This window comes from Candoia aspera, chromosome 1 (assembly GCF_035149785.1).
Source record: "Candoia aspera isolate rCanAsp1 chromosome 1, rCanAsp1.hap2, whole genome shotgun sequence".
Lineage (NCBI taxonomy): Eukaryota > Metazoa > Chordata > Lepidosauria > Squamata > Boidae > Candoia > Candoia aspera.
In genome coordinates this window covers 1635100-1650752 of record NC_086153.1, presented here as the reverse complement: position 1 = coordinate 1650752, position 15653 = coordinate 1635100, and the positions used below count along the sequence as shown (strand labels likewise).

General features: G+C 57.4%; 2 protein-coding genes across 2 annotated transcripts in view; one reads left to right on the top strand and one right to left on the bottom strand.

The window, feature by feature from the left end:
* The window catches only part of GIT1 (GIT ArfGAP 1), a 42953-nt gene extending 35723 nt beyond the window's left edge, over positions 1-7230 (top strand). Inside the window, exons 14-21 of the mRNA XM_063295448.1 lie at positions 97-249; positions 1198-1437; positions 1652-1705; positions 1866-1955; positions 3376-3452; positions 3662-3844; positions 5707-5770; positions 6371-7230. Of these exons, the coding sequence (XP_063151518.1) occupies positions 97-249; positions 1198-1437; positions 1652-1705; positions 1866-1955; positions 3376-3452; positions 3662-3844; positions 5707-5770; positions 6371-6583 (1074 nt within the window). The 3' untranslated portion in view covers positions 6584-7230. The remainder of the gene's footprint in view (positions 1-96; positions 250-1197; positions 1438-1651; positions 1706-1865; positions 1956-3375; positions 3453-3661; positions 3845-5706; positions 5771-6370) is intronic.
* Positions 7231-8036: 806 nt separating this feature from the next.
* TP53I13 (tumor protein p53 inducible protein 13) lies at positions 8037-15247 on the bottom strand. The gene is made up of 6 exons (XM_063291085.1): positions 15188-15247; positions 13487-13545; positions 13094-13172; positions 12246-12398; positions 10291-10894; positions 8037-8279 (listed from the first exon to the last, which is right to left on the bottom strand). The coding sequence occupies exons 1-6, from the start codon at positions 15245-15247 to the stop codon at positions 8164-8166; spliced, it is 1071 nt and encodes a 356-aa protein (XP_063147155.1). The 3' UTR covers positions 8037-8163.
* Positions 15248-15653: the final 406 nt, after the last annotated feature.

Below are 15653 nucleotides of genomic sequence, written 5' to 3'. Positions count from 1 at the left end.
CCACGTCCACGCTGTCCCCTGGGATGGTGAATGGTGTACCCATGATTGCGCTTAGAGCAGACCAGATCTGACCCCCTTCTCCCCCCCCCACCCCAGAGCATGGACTCCTCTGACCTCTCTGACGGGGCCATCACGCTGCAAGAGTACCTGGAGGTGAAGAAGGCCTTGGCCGTCTCGGAAGCCAAAGTCCAGCAGCTCATGAAGGTGAACAGCAGCCTGAGTGATGAGCTGAGGCGGCTGCAGAGAGAGGCAAGTGACCCTCTGGGGGGGCAGCAGAAGCCAGAGTGGCCTGGCCCTTCCATTCCTGGCACCCCTGGTACTGCCATTCTCGGAGCTGGGTTGTGCTTTGAAGTAAACCAAATGAATGAATGAACGTGGCCAGAGTCTTGGGAAGCAGCCCACATCTCTTGCGTTCTCACTAGAGATCTTGCACAGTTCTGGAAATCTTTCACAATTCAAATGCTTTTAAAATTGTGTTTATATTAAATTATTTTGGGGGTGCAAAACAGAGAGATTGCAGACGCAAAGGGAGGCAGAAGCACCATTTCCTGAAGACTTGCTGATCCTGGTCTAGAGCGAGGGCAGATTTATCTCCCAAATGCCAATCCACAGGTGGCCAAAAGGGCACCACCTTACCCAGGAGAAGTGGGTGGGTGGGTGGGAAAGGATGGACCCACGAGGTTTTCCAAAGTACCCGTGTTTACGGAAGGGTGAACCCCAAGGGGATGGACCTGTCTTTGAAGAGCCAAGAGAGAGCTCAGGAGCAACAGCCTGCTGGTGCAGAGTTAGTATCCTGCCAGTGGGCATCCAGGGCAGGAGGGCTTGCCGCTGCAGCGTTTTGCTAAAGACCTCATGATGCCCGGCACTGAACTGTGGGTAGATGTCTCCTCCGTGCCCAAAGGTAACAAGACGGCTGGGAGACAAGAGTGTCCAGTTTGGAGGCTGTAGATGATGGAACACGAAGCCTCTTAGGCTCCACAAGCGCAGCCTTCCCTGCATCGACCTGTCATCAGAGAACTTTGCCAGATTTTGAACCTACGACTCAGCAGATACCCTTTCCCTATCACATGAGTCATCTTCATCTCCTCCAGGCTCCCTGGAGACCCCTAGCTGGCCCTTGACTCGAAACAGAGGGCTTCCCGGGCTGTATCCTGCCCCAAGCAGTTCAGTTCTGAGTTCTCCCCTCCCTTGTTTCAGATCCACAAGCTGCAGTCGGAGAACCTGCAGATCCGTCAGCAGGCGGGGCCTGTCCACCCAGCGGCCCCCACCCCTGGCGAGCGCCCCGAGCACGGCCACGTCCCCTCCGCCGCTCCAGGAGCCCACCGGCGCGACCGCCACGCCTTCTCTATGTACGAGCCAGGTGCCAGTACGCTCAAGCCCTTCGGCCAGCCGCCCATGGACGACCTGGTTAGCCGCTTACAACCCTTCCACCCAGGGGTGAGTGCGAGGGAACTGGGGCCCTGCCAGAGCTTGGGAGTGTGCTTAACCTGTGAGCCCAGGCGGCTTTTTAGCATTGAAAAGTCTTTGAAGGAGGGTGAACGGTGGGGCGGCTGCTGTTGCACAGATCAGCCTGGCCTAACGGGGAAGAGTGAGCGAGGGCACTGCCGCATAGCACACCCTCCTTGACCTGTTTTGACCGTGTTCCTTCCAGGAGTCAGATGAGGATGGGATGTATTCCTTGCACAGCCAGCCCAACATTTACCGAGTGAGTGAGTTTTTGGAGCAGAGGGAACAGACCCTGCCCTGCCCACCTTTCTCCCTTTGGGGCTTCCACCCCCCACCCCCCCACCAAGGGATCTCCTGACTTCCCAGATCTGCCCATGGCGCCCCTGGGCGACTGACCCTCGGCTTTTCCAACCTTTCAGATCCGGAAGGGTGGCTCCGTTTCGGCCATGCCGTTCCCTCCGTCTTCTCCACTGGTGGTGGGCCCGCCGGAGACCAGTGGGCGCCACTTGGTGAGTAGATAGCAACTGAGTTGCTGGGGGGCTTAGGAAGCACAAAAACTGCATTTTTTCCTGGCCAGGTCCGGTGCTGCCTGCCTGCGTTCACACATAGCCTGGAACGGTTCGCTTTCGGCATGCCGGTGGTGTCGGCAGGCGTCCGTTTGAGAAGCAGGGTTGACGGCTCACTTGTGAAACAGCCACTGTGGCTGACGCTGGATGAAGGTAGCCTGATGAAAGGGCTGCACCACCAAGGGAGGGTCATCCCTGGCCTTACTGCCAGGCCTGCCTGTAATGGTCTGTGAGAATGGCCTTGAGAGACAGGAGGAGGAGCTGCAGGCTAGGCAGCGGCCGGATCAGAGGCGGCTGAGCCTGCAGACGGAATGGAGGCGAGGCGAAGGTCTCGGAAGGGACCCTCCCTAGTTTCTTGGATCAAAAATGTGAGGTGGGGAGAGGTACTTTCAGCCTCGCAAGGTTGATTTCGGGCCTTCAAGGTAGTCTGGACAAGAGCCATCAACCGTGAGTACTGACAGTACCTTTACTGTAAGGTTACATTATGGCATCTTGCATTCTCTCTCCCACATCACCTCTATGGTCCCAGAAACTAGGGGGGTCCCTCCTGAGACATTTGCTACTGTCCCATTGCTTCTGCAGGCTCAGCTGCCTCTTATCCGACCGTTGTCTGGTCTGCAGATATTCCTCCTGTCTCCCAAGGTCATTCCCGCATACCATTACAGCCTCTTAATCTTTCAACCAGGTTAGAGATTCTTCTCTAGAAGCTTGCCTGTGGCCCTCAATTAAACATTGGTGGTTAGAGCAATGCCACACCCCCTTTGCTCAATGTTCAGGGATGTCATCTTGGCCACCTCACCTCAACAGCTGGAATTCCCTTCCAGCTGGTGCACAGGCCTTTCCGGGCAGGGGGAGGGGGGTGTCTTTGGCCTTCTAAACCTTAAGAAAGCCCTCAGCCCTGAGGACCCCGGATCCCTTGCAGAAGGCACGTGGCCTGGGTGGCTGTCCTGCGCTGAGGCCCTTTACTTAGTTCAACGATTAAGGGTATTTTTATGCTCCTGCTAGTTGCAATGGAGGTAGTAAAAAGGGAGGGAGGGAGGTCAAGGGAAGAGAAATAAATACTTTATCCATTTGGGGACAAAAACAACTGCAGGGGGAGGCTTTGCCAGTCTGCACGGGAAGTTTGTGGCACAAGGTGGGGGCCCCTCACAGCGAAGAGCATTTTTCCCGTAAACACACGCAGACATCGCCCAAGGGTCAGAATTGGCTGCCCACAGCCCAGCCACGTCCGATAGGCCCAGAAAGTGAACTGGGCCCCGCCATCCCATGAGCTTCGATGGGCAAGCCCCCCATCCTCCTCCCTCCTCCCATCCTCCCCCCGACTCCGTGGTGCCACTTTGTTCTGCTTCTCCTTCCTTCCTAGAGCGGGAAGCTGGACCGGCACGGCAGCGGCACGGACAGCGACTACGACAACACGCAGGGGGGCGACCTGCCCCTTAGGTGAGCGGGGGCAGCCATTGCGGCCACCTGGCCCCAGTCGGAGGCCCGTCCTGTGCTGGGGAGGGGGCTCTGCGGACCCTCAACTCTGACCTGTGGCTTTTGGGGAGTTGGCATCGTCCCCCCCTCGGTTCAGACAAGCAAGGGGAGGCCGCCTTCAGGTGGCAGTCTTGCCCTTTGTAACCCGCCCCCTGCTGCCTGCCCCCCCCCAGCATGGACGGGAAGCGCTTCCTGGAGCTGGGGAAGGAGGAGGACCTGCACCTGGAGCCCGAGCTGCTGGAGGGGGACCTGGACGGGGGGCTGCCCAGCACGGAGGACGTGATCCTCAAGACGGAGCAGGTCACCAAGAACATCCAGGAGCTCCTGCGAGCCGCCCAGGAGTTCAAGCACGACAGGTCAGGAGAGGCCCTTCCCGGAGCCCTTCGGGGGTCCTGGGGGGGCTGCGCGGTGGCCGAAGGAGCCTCTCCACCAAAGGAGGGTGGTGGAGGGTGGTCCTGGGGAGGGGCTCAGGTGGAGGAGCAAGGCAGGGGGAGAAGGAAGCTCAGATACTTTGGGGAATTAAAAATTGGGGGGGGGGCGCCTGGTAGTGCCTTTTCCAGCTAGCCCATTGCATTAAATGTCCTGAATATTTAAATGTTATTATTTATTAGATTACAGATAGTCCTTGCTTAATGACCACAATGGGACTGGAATTTAGGTCGCTAAGCGATGCGGTTATTAAGCAAATACGGACTCAATTTTACGACCATTTTTGTGGCAGTTGTTAAGTGAATCGCCACAGTCGTTAAGCAAATCATGCAGTTCCATATTGATGTTGCTTTTTGGAAGCTGGCTGGGACAGTCAAAAATGGCGATCACTTGACCGCAGGATGCTGCAACCGTCGTAAAGGTGCAATGGTTGCCAAGCGCCCAAATTGTGATCGCATGACTGCAGGGATGCTGCAACAGTTGTAAGTGCGAGTAATGGTCGTAAGTCGGTTTCTTCAGCATCATCATAACTCTGGACGGTTGCTAAATGAATGGTTGTTAAGCGAGGACTACCTGTAAGTAAATGCCTGCTGCTTCCCTGCATGACTTCCTGTTCTGGCTTGGCCTCCCTTTGAACCAGGAATTGGGAGACGTTGTTAGTGGGAGGCGACACTTGGAGTGGGGGGTAATGCTGTAAAATGGGCATAGCCTTGCTTCCCACCCCTGCCCCCACAGTTTTGGATTTTTTTCCTTTTTTGGAGGGGGGTAAGGATGTTTAACCTCAACAGCAGTTTGGAGGCCGCCGCCCCGAACTGCTCGGCCTCCAGGGTTGCCAAGGCTTACTTCTGGCGCATCCTCCTCCTTGCCAAGCAAGGCGTCCAGAGCAGGGAGGGGCAATGCCATCCCAGGGCGGCAGGGGTATTTGCGGGGGGAGGGGGCAGCAGAAAATGCCAAGATGGCAGCCACCCAGTCACAGCCTTGCTCTGTTTTTACAATTGTTGTACATGCAGCGTCTGTGAAAAAAGGGACGGATCTGCAGCTCCAGCCGCCATCTTGATGCTTTTGACTCCTCTTTGTGAATGCCCCTGCACGGGGAGAGAGCTGAAGGTGGGGTTCATCCTGCCTGGCCTGCATTCTCCTGCAAGGCTTCAGGAGAGAGGAGGAGAGTGGCCCACTTCTGGGACTGCAGAAAAACCTTCTATTACTATTACTATTAATTAAATGTATATGGCTGCCCAACTTGCACACCGTGACTCTGGGCAGCTTACAGAATGAAAAACCAGTAAAACAAGAAAAAACCAATAAACCTCCCTCACCCCCATATCATTTATTTATTACGATACACATTATATACAGGTAGTCCTCGCTTAACATTCATTTAGTGATCGTTCAGACTTACGACAGTGCTGGAAAAACTGACTTGCGACCGGTCCTCACATGACCGTCGCAACGTCCCCTGCAGTCACGTGATCACGATTTGGGGGCTTGGCAACCGGCTCGCATTTATGACCATCGCAGCGTCCCACAGTCACACAATAGCCATTTTCGACCTTCCCGGCCGGCTTCTGGCAAGCAAAATCAATGGGGGACCACGTGATTCACTTAACGACCATGTGGTTTGCTTAACAACCACTGCAAAAAAGGTCATAAAATCAGGTTGGATTCACTTAACGACCAGGGCCATTGGCCAATTTGGTGCCGAATCCCATTCTCTCCAAAATGTTTGGGTTCCCTGACCGTGGAGGATGACCTCTCGGGGCCTCACTGTGTCTGTGTTGCTCCCCAGCAGCTTCGTCCCCTGCTCAGAGAAGATCCACGCCGCTGTCACGGAGATGGCGTCGCTTTTCCCCAAGGTAGGGGGGGGGGCCCCAGCGGCTTCCCATCTGGACCCAGCTGGGGTGGGGCAAGGGGGTGACATTCCATGACGAAATTCCTTTCCCAGGGTTTCTGCCCCCCACTAGCTGCATCCCAGGAAAAGTGGGGACCAGGAGGAGAATTTGGGGAGGGCATGAGAGAAGGGGGGGCTGTTCCTGGGGAAACCGTCAGAACCGCTGAAGGGTTCGGTCAGGGAAACCAAAGCTGGACGGAAGGGCCCCCGTGGCCCAGGTGCAGCATTTGCACCGGACCCCCACCCGGAGCAGCAGAGGGAAAGCACCGTGTCTGCAGCCATCCAGACCCTTCGTACCAATTCGTATTGTTTTGCTCATTTGGTTACCGCCAGAAGGATGTAGAGTTTACAGTGTCGTCACACAAATGACGCGAAGGCGAGAGCCTAAATCTGCATTTTGCTGCAGCCCTTGGGAGCGACACCCGCCCCAGGGACGGGCTTTATCGCATCGGCCCCGTGGGGGCGCATGAGGCTGGGAGGGAGCCGCTAGCCTGGGGGCCTGCCAGTGCCCCCCAGCCGGACGCTCAGGCCATCCTCTGTGTTCTCCTCCCCCCCCCCCCCGCAGAAACCGGCCCTGGAGACTGTCCGCAGCTCCCTGCGGCTGCTCAACGCCAGCGCTTTCCGGCTGCAGAGCGAATGCCGCAAGACGGTGCCACCCGAGCCCGGGGCCCCGGTGGACTACCAGCTCCTGACGCAGCAGGTCATCCAGTGCGCCTACGACATTGCCAAGGCGGCCAAGCAGCTCGTCACCATCACCACCCGCGAGAAGAAGCAGTGAGGGGGACTCCCTCCTCTCCCCCGGCTTGGCGCCCGCCTGGAAAGGCCCTGGCTCTGCTCGGCGCAGCCCGGCTTGGGACAGGCCCCGGCGTGGCAGGAGGGGGGCGGGGGGCCTGGCAGGCCAGAAACTGGTTGTGTAAATACCCCACCTCCCTCTCCCCCCAGGAGGGGCCTTCAGAGCGGCCCTCCCGACGTGCCCCTCCCTCCCATATATAGTGTGTGGAACTGTCCATCCGTGTCCCCCTCCCCGTGTGCACACCTGTCTGTATAGAGAGAGACCAAGTGTATTTATCTCGCAACCCCCCCTCCCCCAATAGTGTTAACACTGGAATAGCGACATCAAGGAGCCACGGAGATCGGAAAAGCCCCCCCGGCGGGGCTCTTCTCCCCTGCCCCCCCAGCCAGCAAAGACTAACCCCCCTCCTTTGCTGTCCAGTCTTTTTTTTTTTTTCTCCTTTTCTTCCGCATCCCACACCCTACCGTTTTGCTGCCGGGAGGGATCTCGATTGCCCGCCCTCCCCCGCGAGAAACTTCTGAAGCTGAGGCCAGTGATGGAGGCGGGGGGCAGCAGGGGATCCGGGCGCTGTGCTGGCATCTCTGGTTTCGAATCCTGTAAATTTGTAACAAATAAAGACGGCGCCGTCGGCACCTGAGCGCATGGGCTTCGCAGCGGGCGGCCATGCCCGGCTTGGCAGGTTCCCACCACGGCCCGAGCCAGCTCGGAGCTTGGCCTGTAGGGCAAACCAGCCTTGGGGGCTGCTGGGGGTTCAGTCTGTTGCGGGGACCCAGGAGGTGGGGTGGGACGGGGTTTCCACTCCAGGACGCGTTGTGCCAACGCAGTTAATATCCTTGGAGCAACTTCGTGGTGGGGCCCCTGAATTTGAGCAGCAGAAGAATTGGGGGGGGAGCCCCAAGGTGCTGAGCCCTGGGGCAGCTGAAGGGCTGGATTAGCAACTTCTAGAAAGTGTTTCTCAACCTTGGCAACTTTAAGGTGTGTGGACTTCAACTCTCAGAATTCCCAGCCCGGGGGAATTCTGGGGATTGAAGTCCACACATCTTCAAGGCGCCAAGGTTGAAAAATACCATTCTGCCATTACCTTCCCCTTCTTCAGTCCACGTGTACCCGCCTCCCCTTCCCAGTTGAGCAGTGTAAAATTTAGCACCGTGTGTGAATCATCCCTTAAGTGTGGAGTTGGAGGGACCCCAAAGACCATCTAGTCCAACCCTCTGTACCATGCAGAAAAACCCATTGAACCATCCGTGAGAGAGAGGACCTTTTCCCAAAGCGGGACAGTCTTCCCTTTCCACACCTTCTTTCATAGCATGCACGAGATTAAAACATGGTTTGCCAGCTGGAGACGGGGTTATGTGAACTCAGACCTTGGGAAGAATTTGGTGACTGCTGTGCCAGCACGGGCAGGGTGCAAAAAGGTGTGCAGTGCTTTTGGCAGCTGTACGTAGGAAAATATATTTTATTGAGTAACAAAAGAAAATCAGCATTCAGGCCAGGAGCCTGATCCTCCTCAGGCGCCGGGCTTTGGGGCAGCCGCCTCCTGACAACAGGCCATGCCAGCCGAGGCGTCATGCAGGGCTGTCGTCGCTGGAGGAGCTGGGCAGAAGCGCCCGCTGCTGCTGAGGCGGTTGCCGTAGCCGCCGCTTCCGTCTGTGGTGGGAGAAGAGGCGGCGCTTCATGACAGCTGCGGGAGGGAGGGAGGCAGGGAGGGGCATCAGAGGGTGGCACCAAACTGGCATTAGCAAGAAGACTCTGCCCGTGCAGAGCAGCTGATTCTGGAAACCCAGCAGCACTCCTGACACGCATCGGAAGGGCCCCAGGTGGGGGGGGGAGTGCAGTGGGGTGAGGTTGCTAGACAGCAGCCATATTGGGAAGTCACTTTCGGGGGGGCTGCCGGGGAGGGTCCAGCGATTCCAGATGCAGGGGCGATCAAATCCACGTCCCTTTTTCACTTCACACCTCCCCTAAATAAGCAGGCCCGCCCACAGTTCCTTTCTCATCCCCTTTTGCAAACAACAGCCTGTTACACAAGTGTTGTATTTCAACTCCCATCATTCCCAGCTGGCAGGGAAAGGTAGGTCAGAACAGCCCCCAGCCTAAGAACTGGATGGCCCAGCTGCTTCACCTGCCCCCGGGCCAGCTGGGAAGCAGCCCTGAGGGAGAAGCCACCTGCCCCAAATGCCAGCAAGTGGTTAGATATAGCATCCCCACCACCCTGCTGTCCCCCAAAGGTGGCAAGTATTTTGGTGAACTTGGTGGGCACTTGCCACCCCCCGCCCAAAACTCCTTGAGTCAGGACTTAGCCACGATTTACTGCATAAGCCAAAGAGGCTGTGCCCGCCCCACAAGCTAAACCAAAAATCAAAATTTTCCTCAAAGCCCCAGCAGAACCAAGAGATGCCACCTGGGGGCTCAGAGGGCAAAGTTTAAGCCCAGCCCAGATTGGATGCCAGTCAGGGCAACTTGAGTTGAAGAGTGCCAGAAAAGTCTCCTCAAGGACAGGGAGGGCAGGGGCGTGATCAAGGCTGGTGGGTCACCACAAGGGTTCCTGCCTGGCACGGCTCAGCCCGAAGCTCAGCAGGCATGGGGCAAGTGCAGATCTGGCCGACTATGCCTCTCTCTAATCCCAGCCAGCCTCTTCAGGGGATGCCAACAGAAATACACCCATGGTCCCTGGGCATTTGCTCCCATGGAACTGGAATCGGGTGGCACTCAATTGGCTAGTCCTCAGGGATGGGTGCTCTGAATGATTCCTGCCCCAGAATTAGCTAATTAATGAATTCTAGCATGCTCAATCTGGGTCCCAGCTTCCCCATAAAGCAAGCAGCTGGGGTGGGGGTGGGGGGGGCAACCAACACGCTCTTTAATAACGAGCGTCAGCAAGGCTCTTCGGGGCTGAGATGTGATGGGCTGTGAGAATAGCCTTGAGGGACAGGAGGAAGACCACGGTCAGATAAGAGAAATCTGAGTCCGAGGCAGGAATGTAATCTGAGAAAGCATCTCAGACAGGACCCTCCCTGGTTCTCTTGAGGGTCAAGGCAGGGAGGGAAGAGGTGCATGCAGACTTGCAAGTTTGATGTCAGCCCTTCAAAGTAGACCAAGGAAGTTGGAAACCAAAGATAGGCAAGCTAAAGCTACTTTTACGATGTTGCAGTAACAGGACCTGGCAAGCCTGAATGCACTTCCCCCTCCCTGCCTCGATCCCCAAGAGAACCAGGGAGGGTCTAGCTGGAGCAGCCTTTTCAAATTACAGTTCTGCTCTGGACTTGGGTTTCTCTTATCTGACTGTGGTGTTGGTTGCGGCGCTTCCTCCTGTTCCTTGAGGTTATTCTTGCAGCCCGTTACAGATAGGAGCATGCAGGGCTGGGGGAGGATGCTGTGGCACAGCAAGCATAATTGCACGTGAGCCTAGTCCATAAATGTGGTTAACCGAACCGGAGGAAGGTGAGAGATGGAAGCCCTGGCTTGTGGGTGTGAGTTCCACAGATCACACATCAGGACACAAAAGGGTCAAAAAGAGGCCAGCAGTGACTGCAATCAAAGTGTGCAAAGTATGTAGGAAAGGAAGGGGGCTTCGATCACGTGGTTGCAGCTGCCCTCTGGGCTTTTCCTTGACCCACGGTCCCCCATGAACGCTCCCAGATCAGGGGCACATCCTGCCCTGCAGGGTCCTGACCTCGCTGCGTTGGACTCACCGGCCACTGTCTCACGCCCCTCCTCGCTGCTTGTCCTCCAGTAGAGACTCGGCCCGCGGCGGCACTTCTGGTGGAGACGGGTGTACAGCACCGCCAGCGTCAGCACCACCAGCAAGAAAGTGAGGGCGCTGGCGGCCCAGGCCGCTTCCTCCGTGCGGGGAGTGGGCACGCGCAGCCCCACCTGCCGGCCCTCCACCTCCTGGGCAGGGGCTTTAGTGTGCTGGCTGTCTGGGCACCGGCACGTGACCTCGTGGGCTGCCCCAACCTCCGTGGCCAAGCTGGGCAGCGATGGCTGTGCACCCTGCTTGGGGACAGGGGGCTGCCCAGAGACCGTGCTGGTGCTGCCCAGGAGATTCAGCAAGGTCCTTTGGGCAGGGACAGCTGGCTTCAAAACCTCCTCCTCCCTGGAGTGGAGCAGAGCTGGGGGCAAGCTGCTTCCCCCCTCCTGGGCACGACTGCCTGTTTCTGCAAGCCTCCTGGTGCCACTCGGGGCAGGGTGAGGGAGCAGGCTTGGCCAGATGAGGGACCGTCGTTGCCTGCCAAGTGCCCGAAGCTGCTGGACAACAGGGAGCCTCCCCCAGAGGTGGAGCAGCTTCTGCAGGAACTGGAAATTGGAAAGATTGAGAAAGAAAAACAGAGGGATTAATCTACTGGATTAAGTTATTAGACTTCCTCTGTTGAGTAGCCAAACGGGCTTAAAAAGACAAGCATTCTTGAGGCTCAGTTGAACTGAATGGACCTTCAGTATGATGTGCAATTATTCCATAAAATCCAAAAGCTCTACAGGTATTTCCTACTTAACAACCATTCATTTAGTGATGGTTCAGACATACGATGGTGCTGAAAAAAACAAATTACAACCAGTACTCACACTTGGGACCATTGCAGTGTCCCCATGGTCATGTGATTATGATTTGGACACTTGGCAACCAGTTCGCATTTATGACCATCGCAGTGTCACGTGGTCACATGATCGCCATCTTCGACCTTCCCAGCCAGCTTCTGGCAAGCAAAATCAATGGGGAACTGCCCAATTCGCTTAATGACCATGTGGTTTGCTTAACCCTCATGGTGATTTGCTTAATGACCGCCACAAAAAAGGTCGTAAAATTGGGTCGAATTCACTTAACGACCGCTTCACTTAGCAACCAAAATTCCAGCCCCGATTGTGTTTGGTAAGTGAGGACTACCTGTATGGCCCTCATTCTGGGGGTGTCAACCTCTCCAACCCAAAAGCAAGCTGCATGGTTGCTTCCTTCTTTGTAAAGGCTTCTCTACCATCCTCCTCCCAAGACTGGACCAATCTTGCAAACAAAGCAAAGGTTACAGAATTTTAGAGCAGCCAAAGGAATGTGTGCTGAATATCCTTTCTAAAATCTGTTCCCCAACCTGAGAGAAATTCATTTGTCTTTTAAGGCAGCAAACAGGAGCCAAATCTCAAAACCGAAGCAGAATCACTGAAAGTCAATCTCAGGGAGGGGATCTGGTCCCTCCAACTGGCCCCTTAAAATTTTTTTTTCCAAAATGGAAAGTCGAAGCAAGGGGTGGCTTTGACTTTTGTGCAGTTTTAGATCTGATTCCTCACATCAAGTTTAGCTCACCCCAGCAATGTGTGCTAAGATTTGTATTGTTTGTTTATTGATTTTAGAGCCCGCTGTCCCTCAAAAGTAGTATTTGGGGTGCAACTAGTGTTCAGAAATATAAAAAATAATTATAGCAATACATAATCAGCTAAAAACAATTACAAATGCAAGCTAACCACAATTGTCTTATTTTCCTCAAAGGAAGGAAAGATCTGTAAAGCTGTATTCTTGGTGAATGCAAGCTTCCCACGATAAGCTACATTTCCTGCTTTGCATCTGAAAATAGCAAACGCACCCCACTTCCTTCTCCTTCATGGCCTGGCCTGACCCCAAGCCCGCCCTCCCCCCGGTTGCCCCTCCAGCCACTTTTACCTGCTGTGCGGGGCGCCCATCTCTGCCTCCAACGAAGGCCGTCCCCTTCTGCAGCCAGCCCTGGCGGAGGCGCATCTCCAACCCGGTGGCAGCGAAGGCCAGCTCGACTTTGGCCGTGTGCAGGGTGGCACCCCGGGGGATCCAGGCAAGGGTCTGGAAGGGAGAGGTGGAAAGGGGGGGTCATCAGTTTCTGTCCCCCGAGGCCTCAAGGGGAGGCACCCTCACCCCTGGGGGGGGGCGATGGGCCAAAGTAGGTGGGAGCAGGTGAGGAAGACCAGCTGCCAATGGAGGCAGGGGGCCAGAAGGGAGCTGGGGAGAGGAGAGGGGGGCTGGTCTCCTCCTGCGGACAACAGGCAGTTTGGGCTCTCCTCTGAGGACGTCTCTTTTATTTGTAAGCCACCCAGAGTCACTTCCATAGTGAAATGGGTGGTGTATAAATTTGATTGATTGATTGATTGATTAAATAAATACATAAATGAGAATGGCCTTCCCTATCCCCATCTTGCAGCCTAGAAAGGAAGCTCTGGTGGGAATCAAGGTCTTGCCACTCCTCAAGAGCTCCTTGGCAAATTGTAGCCCGGTGAACCCAAGCAAACACTCCTCCTAATTCTGCAGAACAAGATGGCCCGCCCGTCCTGTCCGAGAGAGCCACGCTTCACCTCTTTGGAATGTGGGCTCTGCTGGCCTGACAGAAAGAGATCTCTGCGACCTGAATCCCAAAGCTTAAGTATCCCTGAGTCAGTACGAATTGCCTGAAGTTAAAAGAAGACAAACGACGGGGAGGGGTGGCTGGAACCTCCCAGCTGGGAAGTGGGCGAACGAGAGGTGCTTTTCTTGCCACGTCCTACCTTCAGCCTGGGCAGCCCGTCTTGAGGATGCTGGTCCTGATATTCCCCCAAGGCTGCTCCGATGTGGCTGGTGGCTCTACTGTGGATAGACACAAGCAAAAGGTTTGGCAACAAGCCAGCCCTTCCCCAAGGAGCACCCCCAAGTGTGGGGCTTTCACTTTTAAGCAGCCACCGGTGGAGCCACAGGCCCCCAACAGCTTTCCTCCAAGATCAGGCTGGGATTGCACGTGAGTTTGCAAACCTGCCGGCTTCACAAGAGGGCTCAGCAGAGAGGAAGCATTCTGTGAGCTCCAAAAGATCACATTGCCCATCTGCTAAGCAGAGCAGAGCCCAATGGGGGCACACTCTCTGCTGCCTGTGTGTCTGGGAGAACTCGTGGGCATGACAACTCACCTGTTGCCTGGAAGGCTGTGGTGAGCAGACCTGCTGTGGTCCACGAAGACGGCCTTGCTCTGCCGGGAGAGGAAAAACAGTGGCTGAGGGGGTCGAACCTCTCTGCTCCACCAGCACCAGCCCCAGGGAGATCCATGGGGCAGTCAAAAAAATCCAGGTGGCAGCCAGGACACCCCTCAAGGCCACATCAGAAAGGGGTGGGGCTTTGCATGGGCTTGGCCACCATCCTGACTTTTCTGACCCCTGTCTCCAGTCAGGCCCCATCCTGCTTCTTTCAGCCCCTGTTTCAAAAAACAACACTTGCAAACAAAAAAAAGGGGGGAAAACAGACGTTAAACCCCCTAAGAGGAGGAATGCCCCTCAATCCTGGCTTGCCTTGGGGGTTTTGCGCTTGAGCCTCCCCACAGCTTGGTTTGAAAAGTGGTGGCAAATTATGGCTTTACAAAAGTCTTCTATTTTTCAGTGTTTCTTCACCTCAGAGCCTTTAAGATGTGTGAACTTCAATTCCAAGAATTCCCATGTTGGCTGGGGAATTCTGGGAGTTGAGGTCCACACATCTTAAAGGCTCTGAGAAACACTGTTTTAAATAAAGTGCAATTCCCTCTCTGAATACGGTTTTGTTTTTGTTTTTAATAGGAGTATTTGAACAGGAGTTTGGGATTTTAAAGCCATTTTTACAAACGCCAGCCCCAATTTTGGTCTCCCGCTTGCAGGCAGCCCCCTGTCAGCTCTTATTTTTGGCTCTCGGGGAAACGATCTTTCCCGGGGGAGGGTGCTCTTTGTGCCGGGAGAAGGCGCAGCCCCCGTTCCTGGCAGCTGCTCCGACTGGGCACCGGGCAACTCCGCGAGCAACAGGTGGCAGCGCCAACTTGGGGTCTGGTTGGAAGTCTGGGGAGGCGGACTGCAACTGCCACCTGGGCAGCTGCTCATTGGCCCAGGGCAAAGAGGGCGGCGCCCCTGGCTTGCCGGGGAGCCAATGGGGAGGAAGGGAAACGGCCCAGCAGCTTCGGGCATTAAAGGAGGCGCAGACGCCTTCGTGGGCGGGGACCTGTCGCAGGCCAGCGGAGAGAACTCGCCGCGTGGGTCTTAAAACCCCCCGTGTTATCCACCACAGCCGAGGCCTGGGAGGGGGCGTGGGTGTCCCCTCCCCAAGCGGGCGGCCAGAGCGGGGAAAGCGCACCGAGCAGGGGCTGCCCTTCCCGACGAGCGGAAGCCGCCCCATCCGGAGCCGAACAGCGCTCGGAGGGGCGAGGAGCGAAGCGCCGAGCGGGGCCCCGGGGCGGGGGGGCCACGCCCGGGCCCCGCTGCCCCCTCCGCCCCACGCGCGGCCAGCCCCGGCCCGAGGGCTCGGCGCTGGAGTTCAAACCCGGCGGGCAGCGGCCCGGGGCCGGCGCAGGGCGCCCCGTCCGCGAACGCGTTCCTGGCCAGCCGTCCCGCTGATGTTCTGGAGCGGGGGAGCGGGGGTTGGGGCTGCGGCCGCCCCGGCCGGGGGCTCCCGCTCGCTCCGCAGCCGCCCCGGACCCTCCTCCGGCTGCCCGGCCGGGCCGGGGGTCGGCGCGGCCCTCGGCGCTCTGCGAGGGTCTCGGGGGGCAGCGGCGGGACCTCCTCCCTCGCCCCTCGGCCCCCCCCCGCCGCGGAGGCTTCGCTTGCCCCGCCCCTTTCCGGGGGAGGGGGCGCCCCGCCGCCGCCCCCCGCGCGCACCTGCCCGCCGCCGCCGCCCCCCGCCAGGCTCAGCACGAAGAGCAGGATCGGCTCCCCCATCCGGCCGGCTCCGCCTCCCGCCCCGCGCGCCCAGCGCCGAGCCCCGCCGCCCGCCGGCCCCGCCCGGCCCGGCCGCCCGGGGCGGAGTCGGGGCGGGCCGGGCTTCCCCTGCGGGGCTCCGCTCCGCCTTGCTGGCCGGGGCCGAGCTTTGCGCCCGGCAGCGCCGCTCGGGTGGCGGCGGGCTCCGGCGGGGCGGGGCGGGGCTGCTCCCCCCAGAAAAGCACCGTCGTCCCGCCGGGGTTCGTCTTCTTCGTCTTCTTCTCCTTCTTCTCAGTCTACTCCTGTGTTTGCCTTTATTTGTGCCCCACCCGGAGTCGTCGACAGCCCCGCAGGACCTAAGTTCAACTCGACCGTAACAGCAGGACCCGGGCAGCAGGGGACGCCCCGCCCCGCCCCGCCGCGCCCG